General features: G+C 40.9%; 1 protein-coding gene across 5 annotated transcripts in view; it reads right to left on the bottom strand.

Moving 5' to 3' along the window:
- Positions 1-24,467, bottom strand: part of MAP3K7 (mitogen-activated protein kinase kinase kinase 7) — a 67,613-nt gene that overhangs the window by 42,039 nt on the left and 1,107 nt on the right. For all 5 annotated transcript variants that reach the window (XM_059700920.1, XM_059700916.1, XM_059700917.1 and 2 more), the window contains exons 2-5: positions 5,027-5,137; positions 2,047-2,112; positions 1,524-1,569; positions 299-437 (exon numbers count right to left, since the gene is read on the bottom strand). In XM_059700920.1, the coding sequence (XP_059556903.1) occupies positions 299-437; positions 1,524-1,569; positions 2,047-2,112; positions 5,027-5,137 (362 nt within the window). The remainder of the gene's footprint in view (positions 1-298; positions 438-1,523; positions 1,570-2,046; positions 2,113-5,026; positions 5,138-24,467) is intronic.

Genomic DNA, 24,467 nt, shown 5'->3' with positions numbered 1-24,467 from the left:
GCTCGATCCCCAGTAGGGGGCGTGCAGGAGGCAGCCAGTCAATGATTCTCTCTCATCACTGATGTTTCTATCTCTCTCTCTCCCTCTCCATTCCTCTCTGAAATCAATAAAAATATATTTTAAAATGCAAGCTTAGATAAATTACTAACTGATGCTGAGTAAAAATAAACACTCTTAAGCCAGCCAAAAGGGAAGAAAGAAGAGGAGCTCATGTGTGACCTATAGCTTGAATTAGGGAGTGAGGAGAGGGAGAGGGAGAGGAAGAGAGATAGAGAGAGAGGCAGAGAGAGACACTTACTTTGGTGGTTTCAGGTCCCTGTGAATTAGAGCTTTGGGCTGCATGCTGTGTAGGTAAGCCACTCCTTGGGAACACTGTAAACACCAACTCATGGCATGGGCAGCAGTGTAATATGGCAATGGTTCAGCACCATGCAGCACTGCAAAAGAAAAGCACAAACTAAAAAGAACTTTATTGCATATAACAAAAGATACAAAATGAATGCAAGCACTATCAGAACACATGACTGGGTACTTTTTCATACAGGCTCCTACCAGTCCTGTTTTTAATTATTTTCTAAATAAAAAGATAGAAACATCTAATAATTTCAAATGGATAACTACCACATAAGCACCTAACATTTTATAGCACTTCCATTAAATTATACATACACTGAAGTCAAATTAATATATATTACCATACTTTTTCATATTAATAAAAGTATCTCACACAATTATATAAATTATAAGCAAAGTGATGCACACTATTATGAGAGATAGATTAGTAGTACAGAAGGAGACATAATGTGAATCAAAATGTTTACAATTACGCTTTCTATAATAGTTAATGACTACAAATAGTTTAACCAAATAAAACAATGGAGTACACCCATTAAGAATGATGAAAACATAGGCAGTAAATGTAAGTAAAAATTTATATAAGATAATGTCAATTTGAAAAATAAAAAGCAACAATTTACTTCATATAAATGGTTCAACAAGAGATGATACATTTACATATATGGTTGGTGTTTCTTAGAGTGAAAGAGTTCTGTTCTATAAAGGTAACTAGTTAATAATACATTTTTCTTTCATTGTTATAATTAAAATGTTTTGCAAAATGAGTTTTCACAGTTTTATTTTTTGTAAAGAAAGCAAAATAAAGCAGACTGAAATAGAAGTATGGTTAAAGAGTTCTAAAATATGAAGGCTCAAAGTTAAGATTGGCAAAAAGAAAAGTGAGAAGATATTTTAAAACCTATTGAAAAGCAAATTTTACTTTACTTAAATGCTTCTAATATTATGAAAAGGACCATCAATTTAAAAGGTACATATACTTCCATTTCTAAATTTTACATACTAATGTTGTAGTGTCTTATCTTTTTATTTTTAATCTTTAGCAGATTTCTTTTTTTAAATTATCTCCTTTGGGAACTCTGAAGGTAAATGTGAAAAATATTAACCTTACAGTTTATGTTAAAAGCTTTTCAATTCTACTAGATACAGACAAGTCTAATGACACTCACCATTATATAAAGAGCCCCCTTCAGCATATTCCATCACAAGGCACACCTAAAGGAAACATGCCAGAATAATTAACCACAGAGCTACAGCTATCTCAGAAGACTTGAAAGAAAACTTAGTTCAACTTTTGATTTTATAAATGCATTAAAAGAGATTCTCTTGGCCCCTACGTAAATGGCACTAGTGAGGGGGTTGGCTGTACTCAGGGGAAAAAAGGTATCTATGATCTAAAACCTTGTCAGTCTAGGCACCCACTGTCTAAGAGTAGAGAAGTATGTACAAACATAATCACAAGATCTTTGGGGCTTTCTCCAGTGCTAATGAGTAGGTGCCATCACAGAATAGCGTAAGCCGCATAAGATGAGGTTACTGGATAAGAATACCTAAGACAACTCCTTCAATAATACTGGCTAGAAACAAATATATAAAGTACAATCCTCCCATCCCCACAAATAATATAACAGCAAACTACACATCTGTCATGTAATTTCTTATACTGTTGACAATGAAAGGTGACAAACTTACTGGATTCAAACAGGCTCCATATAGCTTTACAATATTTGGATGGTTCACACGGGATAACTGCCGAAGCTGTAACAAATTAAGCTTTCTTTTAAAAAGTGCTAACTTTTGAGGAACTGATTTGACAGCATCATTAAAATCTTAAGGTTGTACAAAACATTAATCATTCAACAATCACTGTTTACTACATAGCAGCACTGTGGTCATAAGTGCCTGCCCAGAATGGCACAGAATCCCTGCCCTAAAGATCTCCCAGTTTAGTTGGGCAATAGACATGTAAACACATAATTAAAGCAATGTGCAAAGTGTCATAACAGGAGTTATAACAGGCATAACAAGTACAAACAAGAAGAAATTAACTTGCCCAGAAATGTTACGACAGCATCCCAGAGATGGCACTGGGCTGAGTTACTGAAGCCAGAAAAAGCCATCTTATGGTTGTCATCATCATCTTCATAGCTATGGTTGAATAATCTATCTACTCTATGCTGGGCCCTGGTGGACACTTTATGGATATTGTGTAATTCTCATAACTCTGCAAGATGAGGTTATCTTTAAGATAAGGCTCAGAGAGGGTTAAGTGAGCTGCTAAATACCCTGCAACCAGGACAACTACAGCTTTCTCCTAGCTGGTCTCCCTACTTCCAGTTTTAATCCTCCCTGATCCAATGATTCATACTGAGGTCAGTGAGGAGTTTGGCTGTATTCATTTCTCTTGTTTACATCTCAAACTTCTATTAATATGTCCCCTCAAAATGCTCCTTGCTGCCTTTCTTCTCTACCTTCTCTCTTTTCTTCCCTCTCTTCATCCTTCCCTTCTCTATTACCTACAATATACTGTTGGCTCATATGAAGTTCATTAAGGTAAACCTTTTTATGATATGCAACTAGAAAGCTGTACTTTTCTATAGCCAATATTTATGACTTTGGTCCTAATAGTATTGATAACACTATTTGTTATACATATTCATTTATTACATATAAACACATATTTATTATATACCATCTTGTTAACATTTAGCACTGAGGTTTAGCTGGCAGATTATTCAAGCATTTATTCCTGCTCTCTCTCAAAATCCCACTAAGACAGTAAAGGCTTGTGTTTTTTTTTTAAGGCATAAACTCAGAAGGATGAACAGACTGTAAACATTTTGGAAGTTGGAAAGCAAATGACTAGCAATAACAGACAAGGCAGACTTAAAAATAAATGAGAAAAAATGAGAAGTAAGCAGATTTAGCTCACAAAACCTCCTAAAGTTTGGGCAGTGGTGGTAGCATGAGATTCGTAAGCAAGTAAGCTAATAAAAGAACCGAGAGATGGGCTGAAAGTTAGACTCAAAAAAACTCCCTCCCTGACTTCAAACAGCTTAGTGGCTCTTCATCATCCCAAAGATTAGAGGTGTGGATACTTTAGAGAAGGTATAATAAAGAGTCTCTGGATTGGGGACACCAGACAAAATTAAGAGATGAGCTCAAAGTAGCTGCCTCTTAGAAGCAGAAAACTTGATAGAAGGTATAAGGAACTGAATTTCTTTTAGTAAGAGTATACAGAGAACCGACAATTTAAATTACACCTATGTATAACCTTGATTAAATTTTTTTCTCCAAGCTATTATTATCTTTTTGACTCTCATTTCCTAGCATTTAACACCTATGCTTTTACCTAGTTTTGTGAAATTGTCAGTAGAAGAGTATATAATCAATGACCTAATCTAAACTATAAACAAAAATTATGAGTAAGCAAGGCTGAGGCCAGACTCCTGGAGCATACTACTGGAGATTATCTTTCTTTATGATACTATCAAACCATTCATTAGTATTTCTCAACTCATTCGATTAATTACAAAATCCAGTTCATCATATCACAACCAAGTTCTCATTTCTCAATGTTACACATTTAAAAATATCATGTAGTATACTTAAAAATTATCATTAAATATAGTCACTGATATGAATTCAGAAGGTTTATAAAGACTACTTATGCACTGGCTGATAAGGTTAAAAAGCAATAGAACCACTGATTTAGTGAAACACTGTGATTTAATGTACAAAATTAATAGAGAATAAGTCTGATAATTTAACAATCTCATGATTATTAAATTCTCTATCAATCCTATATAATAAAAGGGTAATATGCAAATTGATCCTAACGGTGGATCAACTGGGAATGACCAGTTGCTATGATGCGCACTGACCACCAGGGGGCAGATGCCCAACACAGGAGCTGCCCCCTGGTGGTCAATGCATTCCCACATGGGGAGCTCCGCTCAGCCACAAGCTGGGCTAATGGCTGCGAGCCTCTCGCGCCTCCTCCGAAGTGCTAAGGATGTCTGGCTAAGGCTGAGACCTGTTCCCCAGGGGATCAGGCCTAACCTGGCAGGTGACCATTCCCCGAGGGCTCCCAGGCTGCCAGAGGGATGTCCCACTGCAGGGAATCGGGCCTAAGCCAACAGGTGGACATCCCCCAGACTGCAAGAGGGCACAGGCTGGGCTGAGGGACACCCCTGAATGCATGAATTTTTGTGCACTGGGTCTCTAGTATATCAATAAAAGAACAGAGTTGTAAATGTTCACGCTACATGAGAAAAACCAAATTTGAAATTATTTTTCCTTAAAATAATATCATTCAAATTTCTAAAAATATCCAGTCAAAATGAATGCATTTCTTATCTTAATTTTAGATAATGGGAGAGAATAGTATTTCTTTTCTATTTTAAAATTTAAATTTGATGCCTTGAAATAGATCTGAATTATATTTTAATTCAGGGATGAATTCATTTAGTTAAGTCTCCTTTCCCCCTTATTTTTAATCAGAATGAAGATTGTGAATGAAAAAATGTTCCTATGGCATTACCTTTAGTCATCCAAATAGCTGATATTCAAGTATATGGAGAAGTGACAATTGAGAAACATTTTTTCATAATTAAATTCAGAATATCTTAGGTGAAAAAAACTATACAATAGAAATAACATCTCATCTTACCTCTACAATAAAAGCTTTCCTCTCAGATTCACTTTCTATTTGTTTAATAGCAACATCTTTTGCTCTCCACTTAGCTTTGCAAACTACCCCAAAGGCTCCTCTTCCAACAACCTAAGTTAAAAAAGAAAAAACACACACCATGAGAATTAGAAACAAGCAAATCCAGTCCAACATATAACACTAAAGCCAATCTGAAAGACTTATTAAAGTGAGGATAAATGAAATACACTTGTCTCTATATTTGAAAGTTTATGATCTACACACCTCTTCATTCTCAAGTAAAACCAAAACAGCAAACAAAAAAGATTCTTGAAGACAGGAAATAAAAGAGACAAGAGGAGGAGAGAGAAAATGGTCTGAAAAAATAAAAAGAAACATAATCAATGTTTTAAGCTATCATATTTATGAAATTAAAAATAGCTTTGAATAATTCAGTAGCATTAGACAGGGAGGGGAAAAGGATAAAAATGTAGATAAAAGATTGGCCATTGTGAAAGACAGACAAAATGTGGCTTTCTGTATAAAATAAAATGTTTTGTCAAGAAAAAGAAACACTGCTGATACATGCTAACACATCAATGAACTTAAAAAATATTACACTAAGTGAAAGAAGCCAATATGAGAGACCACATATTATATGATTCCATTTATATGAAACTAGAGGCCCGGTGCACAAAATTCGTGCACTCGGCAGGGGAGGGGGAGAGTCCATCAGTCCGGCCTGCACCCTCTTGCAGTCCAGGAGCCCTTGGGGGATGTCCAACTGATGGCTTCAGCCCGCTTCCCAAGGAGAGCGGGCCAAAGCTGTCAGTCGGACATCCTTGGTGCTCCCGCAGAGGCAGGAGAGGCTCCCACCACTGCTGCTGCACTGCGTTTGCCAGCCTTGAGCCCGGCTTCTGGCTGAGCATCATTCCCCCTGTGGGAGTGCACTGACCACCAGGGGGCAGCTCCTGTGTTGAGCGTTTGCCCCCTGGTGGTCAAAGTGCATCATAGCATAATCGATTTGCATATCAGCCTTTTATTATATAGGACTAGAGGCCCGGTGCACAAAAATTTGTGCACTCGGCGGGGGAGGGGGGGTGTCCCTCAGCCCGGCCTGTGCCCTCTCGCAGTCTGGGACCCCTTGGGAGATAACGACCTGCTTGCTTAGGCCTGCTCCCAGGTGGCAGAGGGCAGGCCCAATCCCTAGGTGCAGCCCCTGGTTGGGCTGAGAGCAGGGCCAATTGGGGAGTTGGGGCGCCGCCCCCTGTCATGCACAGAGCAGGGCGGATTGGGAGGTTTCGATGCCACCCTCAGTCACGCTCAGGGTAGGGCCGATTGTGTGGTTGGGGCACCGCCCCCTGTCACACTGAAGGCAGGGTGGATGGGGAGGTTGCAGCGCCACCCCCTGTCACGCACAGAGCAGGGCCAATCAGGGGGTTGGGGCGCTGCCCCCTGTTACGCACAGAGCAGGGCCGATCAGGGGGCTGGGGAGCTCCCCCCCCCGTCACGCACAGAGCAGGGCCCATCAGGGGGTTGAGGAGCTCCCCCCTGTCACTCACAGAGTAGGGCCGATAGGGGAGTTGGGGCACCGCCACTGTCACATACAGGGCAGGGCCGATGTGGAGGTTATGGCTCTACCCCATCACACACAGAGCAGGGCCGATCAGGGGGTTGGGGCGCCTTCCCCTGTCATGAACAGAGCAGGGCGGATAGGGAGGTTGTGGCCCCACCCTATGTCACACACAGAGCCGCAGGGCGATCAGGGGGTTTGGGTACTGCCCCCGTCACGCTGATCCCGGTGCCGGGAGGCCTCGTGGCTCCGCTGATCCCAGTGCTGGGAGGCATATTACCCTGTTACTATATAGAATAGAGGCCTGGTGCATGGGTGGGGGCCGGCTGGTTTGCCCTGAAGGGTGTCCTGGATCAGGGTGGGGGTCCCCACTGGGGTGCGTGGCCAGCCTGGATGAGGGGATGATGGCTGTTTGCAGCTGGTCACACACCCTTCAGTGTGGGGGTCCCCACTGGGGTGCCTGGCCAGTTTGGGTGAGGACCTGAGGGCTGTTTTCAGGGCTGGGGGTGACTGGAGCTCCCAACTGCTCCTTTTTTTCTTTTTCTTTTTTTTATTCTGAACCAGCTTTAGCTCTGAGGCTCCAGCTCTTAGGTCTCCGCTCCTGAAAGCAGGTATCTGGTTTGTTTCGGTTCTACAATCGAAACTCTGTATCAACTCCAGCTCTGAGATCCCAGCTTGCTGAAAGCTGGTTTCTGGAGTTTTGTTTAGCGTCTGTATTTATTACAATGTTTAAAACTGCAGGCTCAGAGGCCTGCAGCGGCCGGCGGCAGGGAACGTTGGAGTCCTCCGTCACTGAAGCAAGCAAGCCTCATGTTAGTTTCAAGCTGCCTGGCTGCCGGCGGCCATCTTGGCTGACAGTTAATTTGCATATTGCCCTGATTAGCCAATGGGAAGGGTAGCGGTCGTACGCCAATTACCATGTTTCTCTTTTATTAGTGTAGACTAGAGGCCCGATGCACAAAAATTTGTGCACTGGTGGGGTGGAGGGGGGATGTTCCTCAGCCCGACCTGTGGCCTCTCACAGTCTGGGACCCCTTGGGAGATAACCACCTGCTGGCTTAGGCCCCCTCCCCAGGTGGCAGATGGCAGGCCCTATCCCACGGTGCCTGCCCCGCCTCCCCAGGTTGCTCATGGCAGGCCCGATCCCGCGGTGGGGTGGGCAGTGGATGTCGCTGTCCCGCCCTGCCGCCTGAGGTCGCCCACAGCAGGCCCAATCCTGCAGGCAGCGTCGGGCACTGCCGGCCCCGCCTCGCTGGGTCACAGATCCGAGGCCTGGATCCTGCGCTGCCCACCCCACCTGCAGTATGCAAATTTAACAGCCATCTTTGTTGAGTTAATTTGCATACTCTTCTGATTGGCATAGCGAAGGTATCGTCAATTAGCATTTTGTCTTTTATTAGTGTAGATGTCCAACAAAGGCAAATCCATAGAGATACAAAGTAAATTAGAAGTTTGCCTGGGGCTGAGCACGGAAATAGGGATTAACAGTAAATGAGGAGGAGGAATACTACCAAGGCAAAAAAAAAGTTTGAAAACTGAATTATAGTAATGGCTACACAGTAATTTGTACATATCACTGTAACACTTTAAATGCATGTATTCTGACATGTAAAATACATCACTAAAGTTACTTTTTTAAAAATTATAAAATAAAGATTGGTCATGTATTATATCATTATTGAAGTTAACTGATAGGTCCCTCATGGGTTCTTTGATCTCTCAATCTAGTCTACTTTTATAAATGTTTGAGACTTGACATAATATAAAAATAACAACTAAACAAAATAGAACCATCATGGGATTCTATCATTATAAAGAACTTTATTTAAGTGCCATTTACTGCAATCTTTCAACTTCCAATGGATCTATTTATTTTTCCTTAAGTGAAAACTCTACCTCCCTATATGGTTCTCATTTTTGATGTACTTTCTATGTAGTAGGCAACACAAGGGCCTACTAACTTGCCCAAAGCTATATGGTTAGTAAATAGCAATCTGGTTGATACCAGGCAATCTAACACCAGAATGTTAAGAATGCTAATTTGTACATATATATCTGTATTATATCTCAGAAAGTAGCAGCTATAGCTTCCCTTGAAGGAGGAGTCTTCACTTGAGCCAAAATTACATGAACAAATTCCTGGACACAAAACTCTTCTATAACAAAGTTGGCTGGTGCTAGGGTAATTATAGACATTTCTCATGTTGCTTAATATATGAAACCACTCAAATGGTTAACATTTATTGTTTACCATATGCCTGGTACCAGTCTATGTGCTTCATAAAATGACACATTTAATCCTCCTCCATTTTAAAGGTAAGTAAACCAAGTCACAAGTTTGCAAGTTGCCCAAGATCACATGGTCAGTAAGTATTCAGAGAAACCAGGATTTAAAGCCTACAGTACCAATTCACTATTCAGCTCCTGTGCGTCATCGGTTTATTTAAAGGAAACTGTACTGACGCTAGGCAAAAGTAAGCCAACACATTTGGTAGCCAGTCTTTCCTTTGGTGACTTTCCCTTTTTCCCTTTCTAGCCCAGGGTGCTCAGGTCCTTGCTGCTCTTTAGATTCTTGCTCTACTCCACACCTCTCATAAGAGAAAGAAACCAACATCAGTAATTTGCACTTGTCATTCAGTTGCTTTAACATAAATGGGTATTGGCTAAACCTGGCACCATCAAAATAATAGAAAGAGCATGTCTGGGCTCTAGAATCCAACAGACTTGAGTTTGAATATTGGTTCTGTTTACCTATTAGTTATGATGCTGGGCAAGTTAATGTTATTGAGCTCCTGTTTTCTTAACAGTAAAAGAGAGATGCTGACATTTTACTCAGTGAATATCCATAGGTTTCACAAATCAAAACCAGGCATTTCTTAAACACTACAAAAGAACAATAAGTACTTGGAGTTGGGTATGAACCAGTGCTGCACTACTCATTTCTCTATAATTGATCTTGATAAATAGCAAACAGATCCTAAATGAAATTTAAACTTTATGGCAACATAGGCTAAGAAGATATGGATGTAGACCCTCCTACCTATTTGATATTACTATGAAATAATGATTATGCAGTAATTTACTATATTCTTCAACCATGTACTTACAAATACATCAAAGCAACTAGTATTTATTAGGCCTCCTCTTGTTTCATTTTCCTATTCTCAGGAATGTCCACATAGGGACTCCAAACATTTTATTTGTGGATCATGCACTTGTTGCAGAAACTGTGTTAGGAATGTATGACTAACTGATGCACAAGTGCCACCTAGTGCTGAGATGATGGCTGACTCTGAGCTTTCAACTTAAAACTATGGGAACACAATGCTTAAGAAAGCAATTTTTTGGAACACTCAAATACAAAATAGGCATAGTCGTGTAAGATGAGAGTCCATGCCTCAAAAAGCCTTGACTTAAATTAGGCCATAAGCTATTTTATAAGTATGGTGGAACAACAGATCTAAAAATGATAATAAAGTCCAAGATGCCCACCCAGGTTGTACATATAAAGTGAACTACATGATAGGAAAAAATAACTGCTGTAACTTCAAAGGTGTGAGGTTAGAGTTAGACACATAGAGTCAATGTTTAAAGAATTTAAATGTCAGCCTGTCTAATCACCAATTCCAATGTGTGGTGGGGAAGTTTATCCACACCACCAAGCAATTCTCAGATACTGGCTGGGTGTCTTACAATTCAACTCAATTCTGACACTACCTGGAGATAGCAACAGATCTCACAGTTTACAGGATCAATTCTACAAGACTATGCTTCTGACCAACCACACTCTCCTTTGGTGCAATTAATTTGCTAGAGCAGCTATTCAGACAAATATTTTACTTACTAGATTGCAGTTTATTATAAAAGAATATAATTCAGGAACGCAGAGAGCATGCATAGAGCAAGGTATGGGAACTTCCTATACCCAATCTGTGTGACAGTCTCCTCTAATCACATGTTCATCAACCTGGAAGCTCTCTGAACTTTGTCCTTTTGGGTGTTTGTAGAGGCTTCATTACATGGGCATGGTTTATTTAATCATTCCTTATTGGCCACTGATTCAGCCTCCAACTCATCGCCACTCCATGGAGGTCGGGGAGGTGGGACTTCAAGTTCCAAAAGTCTAATCATAAGGTTGGTTGTCCTGGCAACCAGCCCCCATCCTCAGGTGTGGTCCAACAGTAACCACATCAACATAACAAAAGACATCCTTTATGGCTCTCCTCACTTATGAAATTCTGAGGTTTTGGGGAGCTGTGAGCCTGGAACCCTGAACAAAGACCAAATATATATATCTTATAAATCATCATGTTGCAGTATCAAAAAATGACTTCATTTTTTAAAATGGCATAAATGTAGAGATATTAAGGGTAAAAATTAAAAAATATATAAAGAATTGACCCCTGACTTTATGGTATAACAGTGAGATAAAGAAGAAATTAAAGACAAAACAACAAAACACTTTTTTAAACCCTAGCTGAAGAAAGCCAAAAATGAGAGTACATGACAGCAGCTAAGAACCACCCCTTCCCCTTCTGGAACAAGCTGAGGGATTAGAGGGCACAAAGGATTTATCCCCCTACTTTTCACTAAGAACCTCTGGAGGAGGCAGCCTCATAGAATATGCTCTGCCAACATGGGAAGCTACAAATGAGTAAGAATGGCAAGGGAGATAGACAGATGGAAGCCCTACTCAGGTTTGCTCAGCCCCAACAGACATGGAAATGACACAGAAAAAATCCTGCCAAGAGAAAAGCAAGGTAACTGAAAATTAAAGAATCTTGTGGTTGCAGGAAGGAGGCTGTTGTTGGGCACAGTGTTGGAACCTATATCAGAAGCTGTGGGATGGCAGATATATAGAAAGTTTGACAATCAGTAAAAGCCAAAGAGGAAGATCTAGTCAGCAAGCAGAGAGAAATGGGGTAAGATCTCCTGCTTTCAAGAGGTGAAAGTGAGGCTTATGCCAAGAGAACAATGAACCTCATTTGTTTACTCCTGAAACCAATATTTCTTCAATGCCTCTGGGATATCAGAAATATAGCAGTAAATATGACAATGTTCCTGATCTACATGGAATGTACTTTCAATTAAAGGGGAAGGGAAAGAAGACAGTCAATAAAGATGAATAAAAAAAATATCATATTCTAAAAAAATGCCATGTAGGAAAAAATAGGATGATGTGACGAAGACATTAGTGGAAACTTAGGGCAAGATAGTATGGGAGAGGCATCTGAGGAGGTTACTAACTTTATAATGAATGGCATACAAGGAACCAACCAAAGAAGAAGAAATAACTAACGTAAAGGCCCTAAGGGGGAAAACCCCCACATTCCCTATTGGACCATATTTGAACCCATCTATATAGGCTAGGCACTCAAGACACAGAAGTAAACAATCCAAAATCTTTCCTCTTACTGTTCATATTCTCATTAGTGGAGACAAAGAAGAAGATATAAGAAAAATATATAATTTTGAGAAAATGATAAATGTGCTAAGAAGAAAAGGAGCGTAATTTGTGTGTATATACATGTACATGAACTCTCCCCACTCCAATTTTAAACATAGTAGTCCTGCAAGGCCTCATTGAGAAACAAGACATTTTAATAATGACCCGGAGATATATTGTTCAGTGTGGGCAATGCATAGATGGAAAAGGGAAGAGTGAAGCAAAATAAGGCTGGAGAGATGGGCATCTAGATCCTGAATGGTTCTCTGCACCATAATAAGGACTCTGAATATCAGTCTAAGAGCAATGGAAAGCAATTGGAGGGACTTGAGAAAAGATGTAATATAATTTCACATTAAAAAAATTCATTCTAGCTCTTATGTGAAAAATAGATTGGAGGGAAGCTAGAATATACAAACAGAGATCAGGTAGGAGGGCTATTACAGCAGCCCAAGGAAGAGAGGGTAGCTGTGAGGACAAGGTTGATGGTAGTGCAGAAAAATGGGCAGATCTGGGTTATATTTTACAGTGAAAGTCAAAAGAGCTTGCTGATTGTTTGGATGTAGGTAAAATGGGTGGAGAGGAAGACGTAGACTAGGCAACATAGTTCATAAAGGATAAAAAACAATTCGGCAAGCAGATTTTTAAAAAATAACACAGAGTTCTGTTTCAGTCATACAAAGTTTCAGATGCCTACAAGATATCTGGGTGGAAATACCAAGAAATAAAGTGGAAACATGAGTCAAGAAGAAGTCAGGCAGGAGATAAGAACTTGGGACAGTCATCAGCATTTAGTTGGTATTTCTAGTCAATCAATTGGATGAGATCACCAAAAAATAATATTTAAGTAAGTACTGGGGTCCCAAAAGTGAGCTTTGAAGCACTTCAAACACAGAGAAAGAACCTGCAAAAACTGAGAAGGAGCAGTCAATAAGGAGACAGGCAAACCAGGGGAGTGTCACAAGAAGCCTAGAGAAGAGTTTCAAGAAGCAGATATAAAAACAGCAAAAGCAATAAGCCAATGGCTCTCACAGGATGGTCTCTGGTTCAGAAGCATCAACATCACCTGGAAATTTGTGAGAAATATAAATTATCAGGTTCCAACTCCAAATGACTTAGTCCAAGGGATGGGCCTAGCAATCTGTTTAAACAAGCCCTTCAGGTGATTCTAATATTTGAGAACCACTGCATTAGGTTATATTAAAAACATAATTAACACTGAGACAAGATACTTCAGTGCAAGCCATCACATAAACCAGAGAGTCCGCCCTTGCTGTTGATATTATTTATGGAAATTTTCCAGAGCACTGAGATTCCATCTTGGGCATAAAAAAGAAAAAGGAGAATTCTTGTGAGCAAACCAATGTTTTTCTTGCCACATAGAAAAAAGTGGCATTGACAGCAAACTGACACACACTGGCAAGTGAGATAAATAATGAAAAAACTAAATTTAAACTACAAAACTCTAAATTTAAACTACAAAACTTTACCAAAATTCTAATTCAAGTTCACAAATCAAATATGCTTTTTGGATTGCATTCATATATAAGTAAAACAAGTTTCTTTGATACATTATCATAACAATTATTTTAATGACAACTTTCTCCAAGGATCAATTTTCACCGAAAATGTAAAAAAGGGTGTACATCCAAATTACAAGTACCTCCCCCATCATAAACATCTATCTAAAATGGTGAACTTAGAAATAATATTTCAGATATTTTTCACAATTGCTCATCTGTAAAAATAGAACAGAGGAATGCAAAGAGGGCTTTGGTTTTAAAAAGAGTCAATTTACAAATATGTCCTTCTAAATTTATGAATGTTTTCCAAATTAAAATGTTCTTAGATCAATATTTATTTTTTACGATATGCATCTCTACCACCCACGGTTTAGTCTCCTTTTGATTTGGAGTCCACAATTTTAGTCTCATGTAGTAAAGCAGACTTAAATTTAATTTCTTAATAAAAAATGTAACAGAAAAATAAGAGAGATGATATGTAAGATATTTCCAGGCAAATAGCTTTAAAAAGCACAATAATAAAAATCAGAATTTGGTGTGTGTGTGTATAAAAAAAGCAACTCCTTAAAAACTAATTTCCGGGGGGAAAAAACCAAGATGGTGGCATAGGTTAACGCCGGAGATTGCTGCCTCGAACAACCATTTCAAAAAACAACTAAAAGACGGAACCGACATCATCCAGAACCACAGGAAGGCTGGCTGAGTGGAAATTCTACAACTAGGAGGAAAGAAAATATCATACCCAGACTCAGAGGAGGCGCAGTGCTGAAGTGAAATACTAAGGTGCGGAGTGCGCGCGAGCGGGCTGACGGCGGAGGGCGCAGTTGTTGTTTTCAATCGGGAGGGAGTTTCAGACTCTGAGCTCCAGATCCAGGTGAGTCTCTAGGGACCCAGACTCAAACCGGAGAAGCGGGACTGTCTGGCTTCCGTCGGAACTCGAAGGCAGCTTTCTCTCCGAGGTTTACAGCGATTGCTGGGACTCTGAGAGGCAGAGCCCCTAGGGAGGGAACTGAGAGCAGCCATAACTGCTTGCTCCGGCCCTCCCTTTTGATCCCCGGGGACCCGCCCCGCCCAAGCCCTGCACAGAGCCATTTGCCGGATAGCCTCAGGCAAAGGCTAGATTAGCACCGCCCTAGAGATCCAGCACAGAAGCTCTCCCACTGCAGACACAGCTGACTCTCATAGCCAGTTAGCCTGGAGGTCAAAGCACCCCTGGTATTGCCGACAACAATCAAGGCTTAACTACAACAAGACTGCGCACAAAGACCACTAGGGGGTGCACCAAGAAAGCATAAAAATGCAGAGACAAAGAAACAGGACAAAACTGTCAATGGAGGATATTGAGTTCAGAACCACACTTTTAAGGTCTCTCAAGAACTGTTTAGAAGCCGCCGATAAATGTAGTGAGATCATCAAGAAATCTAATGAGACCCTCGATGTTATGATAAAGAACCAACTAGAAATTAAGCATACACGGACTGAAATAACGAATACTATACAGACTCCCAACAGCAGACCAGAGGAGCGCAAGAATCAAGGCAAAGATTTGAAATGCGAAGAAGCAAAAAACACCCAACCAGAAAAGCAAAATGAAAAAAGAATCCGAAAATACGAAGATAGTGTAAGGAGCCTCTGGGACAACTTCAAGCGTACCAACATCAGAATTATAGGGGTGCCAGAAGATGAGAGAGAGCAAGATATTGAAAACCTATTTGAAGAAATATTGACAGAAAACTTCCCCCACCTGGTGAAAGAAATAAATTACAGGTCCAGGAAGCACAGAGAACCCCAAACAAAAGGAATCCAAAGAGGACCACACCAAGACACATCATAATTAAAATACTAGAGCAAAAGACAAAGAGAGAATCTTAGAAGCAGCAAGAGAAAGAAACTCAGAAAGAATACCCATACGACTGTCAGCTGATTTCTCAACAGAAACTTTGCAGGCCAGAAGGGAATGGCAAGAAATATTCAAAGTGATGAATACCAAGAAGCTACAACCAAGATTACTTATCTAGCAAAGCTATCATTCAGAACTGAAGGTCAGATAATGAGCTTCACAGATAAGGAAAAGCTAAAGGAATTCATCACCACCAAACCAGCATTATATGAAATGCTGAAAGGTATCCTTTAAGAAGAGGAAGAAGAAGAAAAAGGTAAAGATACAAATTATGAACAACAAACATGCATCTATCAACAAGTGAATCTAAGAATCAACTGAATAAATAATCTGGTGATCATAATAGAATCAGGGACATAGAAAGGGAATGGACTGACTATTCTTGGGGGGGAAAGGGGTGTGGGAGATGCGGGAAGAGACTGCACAAAAATCGTGCACCTATGGATGAGGACAGTGGGTGGGGAGTGAGGGCGGAGGGTGGGCCGGGAACTGGGAGGAGGGGAGTTATGGGGGGAAAATAGAGGAACAAATGTAATAATCTGAACAATAAAGTTTTAATTAAAATAAACAAAACAAAAAAACTAATTTCCTTAGGATAGAAGACTACTCCATTCTTTCACCCAAGTCAGTTTATTAAAAAGAAAAATATCTAAACAAAACTAAATCAAAAAAGATGTATGCACTTGTTCTTTGAATTTACTATGAAATAATTCTTAATTGTCCAAAGTTCATGTTATTTTTAGTTCAGTGACTATAGCTGTCAGTTTGGTTTGGCCTGTTCTATGGACTATGTCAGTGGTCAGCAAACTGCGGCTCATGAGCCACATGTGGCTCTTTGGCCCCTTGAGTGTGGCTCTTCCACAAAATACTGACTTCTGTGCATGGGCCACAAAGTTTCAATCGCACTGTACGTGCGCGCCCACACATGGTATTTTGTGGAAGAGCCACACTCAAGGGGCCAAAGAGCTGCATGTGGCTTGCAAGCCACAGTTTGCCGACCACTGGACTACATGAATGGACCCTAGCTATGCTGCCACTACACTGGCTAGAAATCTGGAACATGATAGAACAAGCATAGATCTTTCATTTATTAATTAGAACTCAGAGCTTCCAACTATTTCAGAACTTCAAAATCTATTAAGTAACTGTGGCGGAGTACAACTGTCATGGGCTGACAAAACAGACTTGATAACACAAAAGATTATTCAAACTTATTTTCGAAATTTTCATGCAATCTTCAAAGCTTGCCATAAGACATCTGACCCATTTAATAGGCCTTTCTTTCAAATAATATATTTGTATCATCTTTTAAACTATACATACACAACATAAAAGTTATCATTGGGCTACCTCTTCACTGTGATCACATTCCAGATCTACTGAGACGAAGGATCACTAAGTTTCACAAAGAAGAATTTTTTAATAATTTTGGATATCCATAATTATTATATGGACTCAGATTTTTTAGGCTATTATTAAATTAGATTTTTCTCTATTATCAGTTGCCCATATATTCATAACCTAAAACTACAAAGTATACATCACTTCCAAAGTTCTTTACATGTTTCTCTTTAAAACAAAGCCTTTGCATGTCTCTATAATGAAGCTTTAGAACATATAAATGGTGCTATTATATGTGCCTTGCTCATCTATATATCTACGTATCTATATATCTTACCTAATAATAGACAAACATGTAAATTAACTGTCACTCCGCTACACTCACCAGCCAATCAGGGGAGTATGCAAATTAACCCAACAAAGATGGCAGTTAATTTGCATACATAGGGTGAAGTGGCAGAGGGAAGACTGAAGGCTCCATCTGGAGCTGTGAAGGCTGAAGGCTCCGGCCAGAGCGAAGGCCTGGGTCCTGGGTGCCGGAGGAAAACCAGTGCCGGCAGCCAGGAGAAGACCTATTGCACGAATCTCTTCGTGCAATGGGCCTCTAATCTACACTAATAAAAGAGAAACATGGTAATTGGCGTACAACCGCTACCCTTCCGATTGGCTAATCAGCGAGATATGCAAATTAACTGTCAGCAAAGATGGCAACGAGCAGCCAGGCAGCTTGAAGCTAACATGAGGCTTGCTTGCCTCAGTGACGAAACTATGTAACAAATACTTCAGCCAGCAGAATCGCAACATTGTAAGCGAAGGCCAGAAACCTACTTTCAGCAGCGGAGGCCTAAGAGCTGGAGCCAAGCCTCAAGCTAAAGCTGGCCCAGAATAAAAAAAAAAGGAAAAAAGAAGCGGTTGGGAGCTCCAGTCACCCCCAGCCCTGAAAACAGCCCTCAGGTCCTCACCCAAACTGGCCAGGCACCCCAGTAGGGACCCCCACCCTGAAGGGTGTGTTACCAGCTGAAACAGCCATCATCCCCTCACCCAGACTGGCCAGGAACCCCAGTGGGGACCCCCACCCTGAAGGGTGTGTGACCAGCTGCAAACAGCCATCATCCCCTCACCCAGGCTGGCCAGGCACACCAGTGGGAACCCCCACTCTGATCCAGGACACCCTTCAGGGCAAACCAGCTGGCCCCCACCCATGCACCAGGCCTCTATCCTATATAGTAAAAGGGTAATATGCCTCCCAGCACCGGGATCAGCAGAGCTGCGAGGCCTCCCGGCACCGGGATCAGTGTGACAGGGGGCAGCACCCAAACCCCCTGATCGGCCCTGCTGTGTGTGTGACAGGGTGTGGCACCCCAATCGCCCCCCCCCCCAACGGGCCCTGCTCTGTGTGTGATGGGGTAGAGCCCATAACCTCCCCATCAGCCCTGCCCTGAGTGTGAGAGTGGCGGCGCCCCAACCCCGTGATCGGCCCTGCTCTGTGGGTGATAGAGGGCGGTGCCCCAACCCCCCTCACCCCCCACTGGCCCTGTTCTGTGTGTGACGGGGTACAGCCATAACCTCCCCATCAGCCCTGCCCTGAGTGTGACAGTGGCGGCGCCCCAACCCCCTGATTGGCCCTGCTCTGTGGGTAATAGAGGGCGGCGCCAAACCTGCTGATCCGCTCTGCTGTGTGTGTGAAAGGGGACGGTGCCCCAAATCCCCTATCGGCCCTACTCTGTAAGTGACAGGGGGGGAGCTCTTCAACCCCCTGATGGGCCCTGCTCTGTGTGACAGGGGGGAAGCTCCCCAACCCCCTGATGGGCCCTGCTCTGTGCATGACAGGATATGGAGCCCCAACCCCCCTGATGGGCCCTGCTGTGTGCATGACAGGGGGTGGCGCCGCAACCTCCCCATCGACCCTGCCTTGAGTGTGACAGGGGGCGGTGCCCCAACCACCCAATCGGCCCTGCTCTGAGCCCGATCAGGGGCTGCACCTAGGGATTGGGCCTGCCCTCTGCCACCTGGGAGCAGGCCTAAGCCAGCAGGTAGTTATCTCCTGAGGGGTCCCAGACTGCGAGAGGGCACAGGCCGGGCTGAGTGACCCCTCCCTCCCCCCCGAGTGCACAAATTTTTGTGCACTGGGCCTCTAGTATATATATAAAAGGTTAATATGCTAAGTGTCCCTCCGACCACCCGACTAGTCGCTATGATGCACACTGACCACCAGGGGACAGACACTCAACGCAGGAGCTGCCATGACGTGCACTGGCCATTTACAAAGAAATAACACCGCAGACCTGGCGCCAACAAAGCAACACTTGCTTCCCCCAAGTGGGACACAGGCCCCGCAGCACCCCAGAGTGACAACCCACCAAATCGCAACCAGTGCTGCAAGACCCCATGACGCAAAATGCGGCCCACAGCCGAACCTAGCCCTGAAACAGTCGCTGTGGGCGCTGGGTAATGATGTCATGTAGCAATGCCTGGCTTCCCCTCCCTAGCAACTAGCCTCCTTGCAATTTCTTCAGCCCAGGAACACCACTTGTTTTATAGCCAGGTGCAAACATTTTACACTTTAACCAAATGTCTGTGAAGTGTTTTCCCGTGCCTCATCTCATTTGATCCTCACAGAAATCCTGGAGTAGGTAGATAGGAGACTTGGTAGAATCCTATTTTCTTCTATTTTCTTCTCATTAGCCGGAAAACGGAGATTTAGAAAGTTTAGAAACTTGACCCGACTGAAAAGAAGAAATGGTGGACCTTGAAAATGACTTCAGATTTTCTCACTGTGCTGAATATAGTCAAACACCGCTGCAGTTAAATATTTTGCCCTTTGTTCTACCTGCGTTATCTACAATAATAATCTGCTTTGTGTTGATATTTACTGCTGTGCTGCTGACAATTACCTGAAAGAGAAGTTGGGGTGTTTCGCTGGGCTGGAAAAAGTTTAGCTAATTCAGAAAACAGGTCTAATTAAGCAAGTTTATTCTATATATAAAAGGCTAAGTTGACTTTATATGCATGCACGATACATATAAAGCTCTCGCTGGCGCCAATCGCAGGCGTGTGTCTTGATGTGTCATTGTTGATTGTGAATTTAGTTGACACTTCTATTATAGAGAAAGGGTGAATAGCGATATTAAAATATTTCTTCTAATTAATTTCTTTCCAATGTGCACGAATCCGTCCACCGGGCCACTAGTATGCTACAATTGAGGTGAACACTGTGAGTCTTCCTTTTAAAAAGCAACTACACCACATATGATCTATTTAGCATTTTATTAAAGGCACCAATACCGGGCTTATTCACAGCACCTGACTCCTGATAAACAAAAAGTATTTGCTAGGTATAATGGAGTGTTATGAAATCAACATTTTAAAAAGAATCAAATTTCATTTCTAGTATAAATGTTGCCTTAGCCAAATCACTAACTAATCTTAACCACTATTTTTATCATAGGTAATAGACCCAAATGGTCACTAAGTGTTCATGGGTATGCTGTAATAACTTCATTTACTCATTTAAATAATATTTATAGAAAAACTTCTAGGTGCTAGGCACTGGAATTATAGGTATGAATAAGGCACCTTACATTTTGCTGGGGGATACACAATTTTGGTTACTGGGAAGCACCATAAGGATAAATAGACGTGACAAAGATGTAGGTTGCTCAGGAAAGCTTTTTAAGAAAGTGACATTTGAGGTGGGACTTGAATGGTGAGAAGGAGCCAGCCCTGAAGTTCTGGGGGGAAGAGCATTCATTCCAGGCAGAGAAACAACTGTAAAAAATTCATCTTAGTACTTTTCTCAATCTTTGATGCTTACTTTATTCAAAATCTAGTTTTAAACTCTTTTCCACTCAATGAAGTCTTCTGGAGTTAAACCTACTTTCAAATTATAGCTTAAGTGCTCAATTTATATTATACTAGAGGCCCAGTGCATAAAATTTGTGTACTCGGCAGGGGGGATCCCTCAGCCTGGCCGGCCTGCACCCTCTCACAGTCCTGGAGTCCTCAGGGGATGTCTGACTGCTAACTTAGGCCCATTCCCCACAACTTGCTGGCTGGCCTGAGCAGGGAGAAGGCCTAATCCGTCAGTTGGACATCCTTAGCGCTGCTGCGGAGGCTCCTACCTCCGCTGCTGCGCTCACCAGCCGTGAGCCCAGCTTTTGGCTGAGTGGCACTCCTTCCGTGGGAGCGCACTGACCACCAAGGGGCAGCTCCTGCGTTGAGTGTCTGCCCCCTGGTGGTCAGTACGCATCATAGCTACCAGTCGTTCTGCTGTTTGGTCGATTTGCATATTAGCCTTTTATTATATAGGATTCATAGTCTTAAACTTGTGGTCGGTCCTAAAAATGTAATTATTAACACATTGAGTACCGCATAGAAATCTCTAAGACATACGCCAGGGACCGCACGTTTTTGGGCAAACTGCATGTTATTTAAATCATCATAATGCACTTTAGGTATTGTTTTTCAATAATTGTAACATTTTTATTTACAAAAACAATTAAACAATTAAAGTTCCTAGTACTTTTTTAACGTATGGTACTGCGTAAAACATTTTCCTCTATGAAGAGGGACCAAACAAAATTTACATAGGTATCTAGATTCGCTCCTTTTTCCATGGGTGTGAAAAACGAGAACACTCGTGAACGGTCTTTAACAGATGGCGCGCAAAACACGAGAAAACTCCTGAGCAGTACGAAATGTGTTAACTGTTCTGCGTTTATTCTTGTCTCACAAGTGACTATTTCAAAGGAGAGAATCCTAAGATTCTTCTATTCATTTTTCTCAATACCTTAGCAGTACTGTGCAGGGAGGAGAATGTTCATTAAGTGCTCAGGACCAATTACTATCAAGGAAATCAGTATTTGTTTCCTCATTCGAAAAATAAGGTCTGGTTATAGATTACAGACAGTCCTTGGGTTATGTCAGACTCGATGTAGGTTGTTTCGTAGTTATGTCGCCATCTCCCATTTATTTATTAAAAAAAAAAAAAATTCCGTCATTTCAAAGTATGTACATATGTGCTTTATGTTTTTTACTATTTATTTACCACAAGTAAAGGTCAGGAATTGTTATCTTTCTTTTAAATTTTTTTTACTATTTCACTTCATTACTGCTGTGTATATGCTCCTTATGAATGACGTAGTTGCTTATGTAGGTGGGTTCCGACTTAATGGCAAAAATCGCATTACATCGTGCCGTAGGAATGGATCTCCCACGTAACCCCGAGGACCTACTGTACTTTAGGAAGAACTAAAGGAACATCCAGTGGTAAGAGCAACTGACTCAGGAAATCTCAAATTCAATTCCTAACTCTACCATTTTAGGCATAAGGCTTCTGACAAATCAAACTCAATGATCACTTGTCAGCATCTATAAAATGGGGCTATCACTTGTCTAATTTGGATTAGTTGGTCCAACTATTCCATGGAAGATCATGATCACTGTCCTTAAAGCATAAATACTGGAAACAATAAATGTGCTTTCATTTTAGAATGGAAAGAGATCTTAAATGATCTTGTCCAATCCCTCATTTCATGTGAGAAATCAGAGGTCCAGAAGATTTGTTCAAATTTACTGAATTACTACATTATGGTAGAATCAGTATGGCATCTAAATTTTTTAAATACCCAGCTCAGTATAGTTGTCACCATACCACACTGCCTTTCACCACTTCTTGCAAGCTAGTTTCCAAAGTAGATACCTCACAATTTATTCTCTACACTTAGATCCAGATAGTAAAAACTAAATTACTTTTTAAAAAAAGTACCTATGTAGATTTCTAAGGCTAAAGCCTTACATAATTTGATATCAGAATTGAATTTAGGAAATGCCACACTGATATTACTGAGTCACAATATCAGGAACATATACACCTATTACATGATTGCATATTTATTTGACTTGTAGTTGGAATGTTTTTCTAACAGTTTCTAATTGAATTGACATAATTCTGATTCAATTACATTGTTATGTGAGAAATACAGATTATGATTTTCTTTTATTTATAGGCAATTTATGTATACATATAAAATATTGAAAGCAATATAAAATACTTTTTGTTTCTGGTCATCTTTCTGTATTCTCTTATTCATGACTTTAACCTAGACGCAGAATCGAAGTTAAGAAATAGTTACTGCCGAAACCGGTTTGGCTCAGTGGATAGAGCGTCAGCCTGCGGACTGAAAGGTCCCAGGTTCGATTCCGGTCAAGGGCATGTACCTGGGTTGCGGGCACATCCCCAGTAGGAGATGTGCAGGAGGCAGCTGATCGATGTTTCTCTCTCATCGATGTTTCTAGCTCTCTATCTCCCTTCCTCTCAGTAAAAAATCAATAAAATATATTTTAAAAAAAAAGAAAGAAAGAAATAGTTACTGAGAATCCATGGTACACCCTGGATCATGTAACACTGTTTTAATGTGTGCATATGAAGAATATATGATGGAAATTATGTAATGGCTTCAACATCAGGAAGGCTGAAAGTCAACCTTAAAGTGCAAATAAACTGGATATTTTAAAAAAAACTAAATGACTGCCTAATATTAGAAATTTTCATTTAAAAACAAAAATCTAGATCTCAGGAATGTCCTAAATATACCAAAGAAAGGTTGAAACATTATCTGAACTCAAAGAAGGGTCTTTGGGAATAAAAAAACCTAATCAGAAGTTAAATGGCTTTGGGAGAAGAGCAGCAAAGTGTTTCCTTAGTAACTTTCATTCCTCCAAGCAAGAATGTAAAATGCTTTAGAAAGTAGTGTGCAAAAACTAAAGTTGTAAGGATCAAATGATGTAAGTCTGTGAAAGCATTTGGTTGACCATGAAGTACAAGTTATTATTATATAACAATTTGTAGTCTACAAGTATGACAGTTCACCAGAGTAGACGTAAATGTTTATTTAAAAACTGCAATTCTTTTATACTGACTCACTGAATTTTTATTCTTAAAAAAGCAAGAATGCTAGCCATGAAAGCTGGATCAACTACCCACTTCTGAAAAAGGAATTTATCATAGCATCAATAGGAAAAACAAAACAAAACACTTACACATGAAAAAAATTCCCCCCCTTTTCAAAATACAGGTCCTTCTTTTAGCCATGTGACCTTAAAGCAGGTCACTTCCTCTCTGGAATTCAGTTTCTGAGTAATATGTGTCAGACACTGTGTTTGGTGGTTTGCATATTGCCTAGTAGGCTCTGTTATACAAATAAATGAAATAGAAATTACCCCTATTTTATAGCTAGAAAACTAAAGCTCACAGGGGATAGGAAACTTGCTCTGAATCACACAGCTATTAAGTGGTATGGCTGATATACTGGACCTTCCTCTAACTCCAAAGGCCTTTCTCATCCCACTTATAACTGCCTTGTAAAATAAGGTTGTTCTCAGTGATCTCTAAGGTTACCTTATGAAATAAAAAATATGATTAATACAATATTTTTCCAAAACATGCATAGAAAACCACTTGTTTGTTAAATGAAAATTACCTCACTACTTCTAGTGTTCCACTACTTAAAAATAATTTTGGAATTTGAAAGTAGTGAAAACTGAGAATCTATAATATAGGACATACAGGGTTCTTCACGGCATATGTAATGCAAAGTACTTAATAATTTTTAAAATGATGCACAAATAATATCTGATAGTATTTTCAACCAAAGTTTAACCCTTTACAAAAGCGAGTC

The sequence above is a fragment of the Myotis daubentonii genome, chromosome 6 (assembly GCF_963259705.1).
Source record: "Myotis daubentonii chromosome 6, mMyoDau2.1, whole genome shotgun sequence".
NCBI lineage: Eukaryota > Metazoa > Chordata > Mammalia > Chiroptera > Vespertilionidae > Myotis > Myotis daubentonii.
This window is presented reverse-complemented; position numbering and strand designations above follow the sequence as displayed.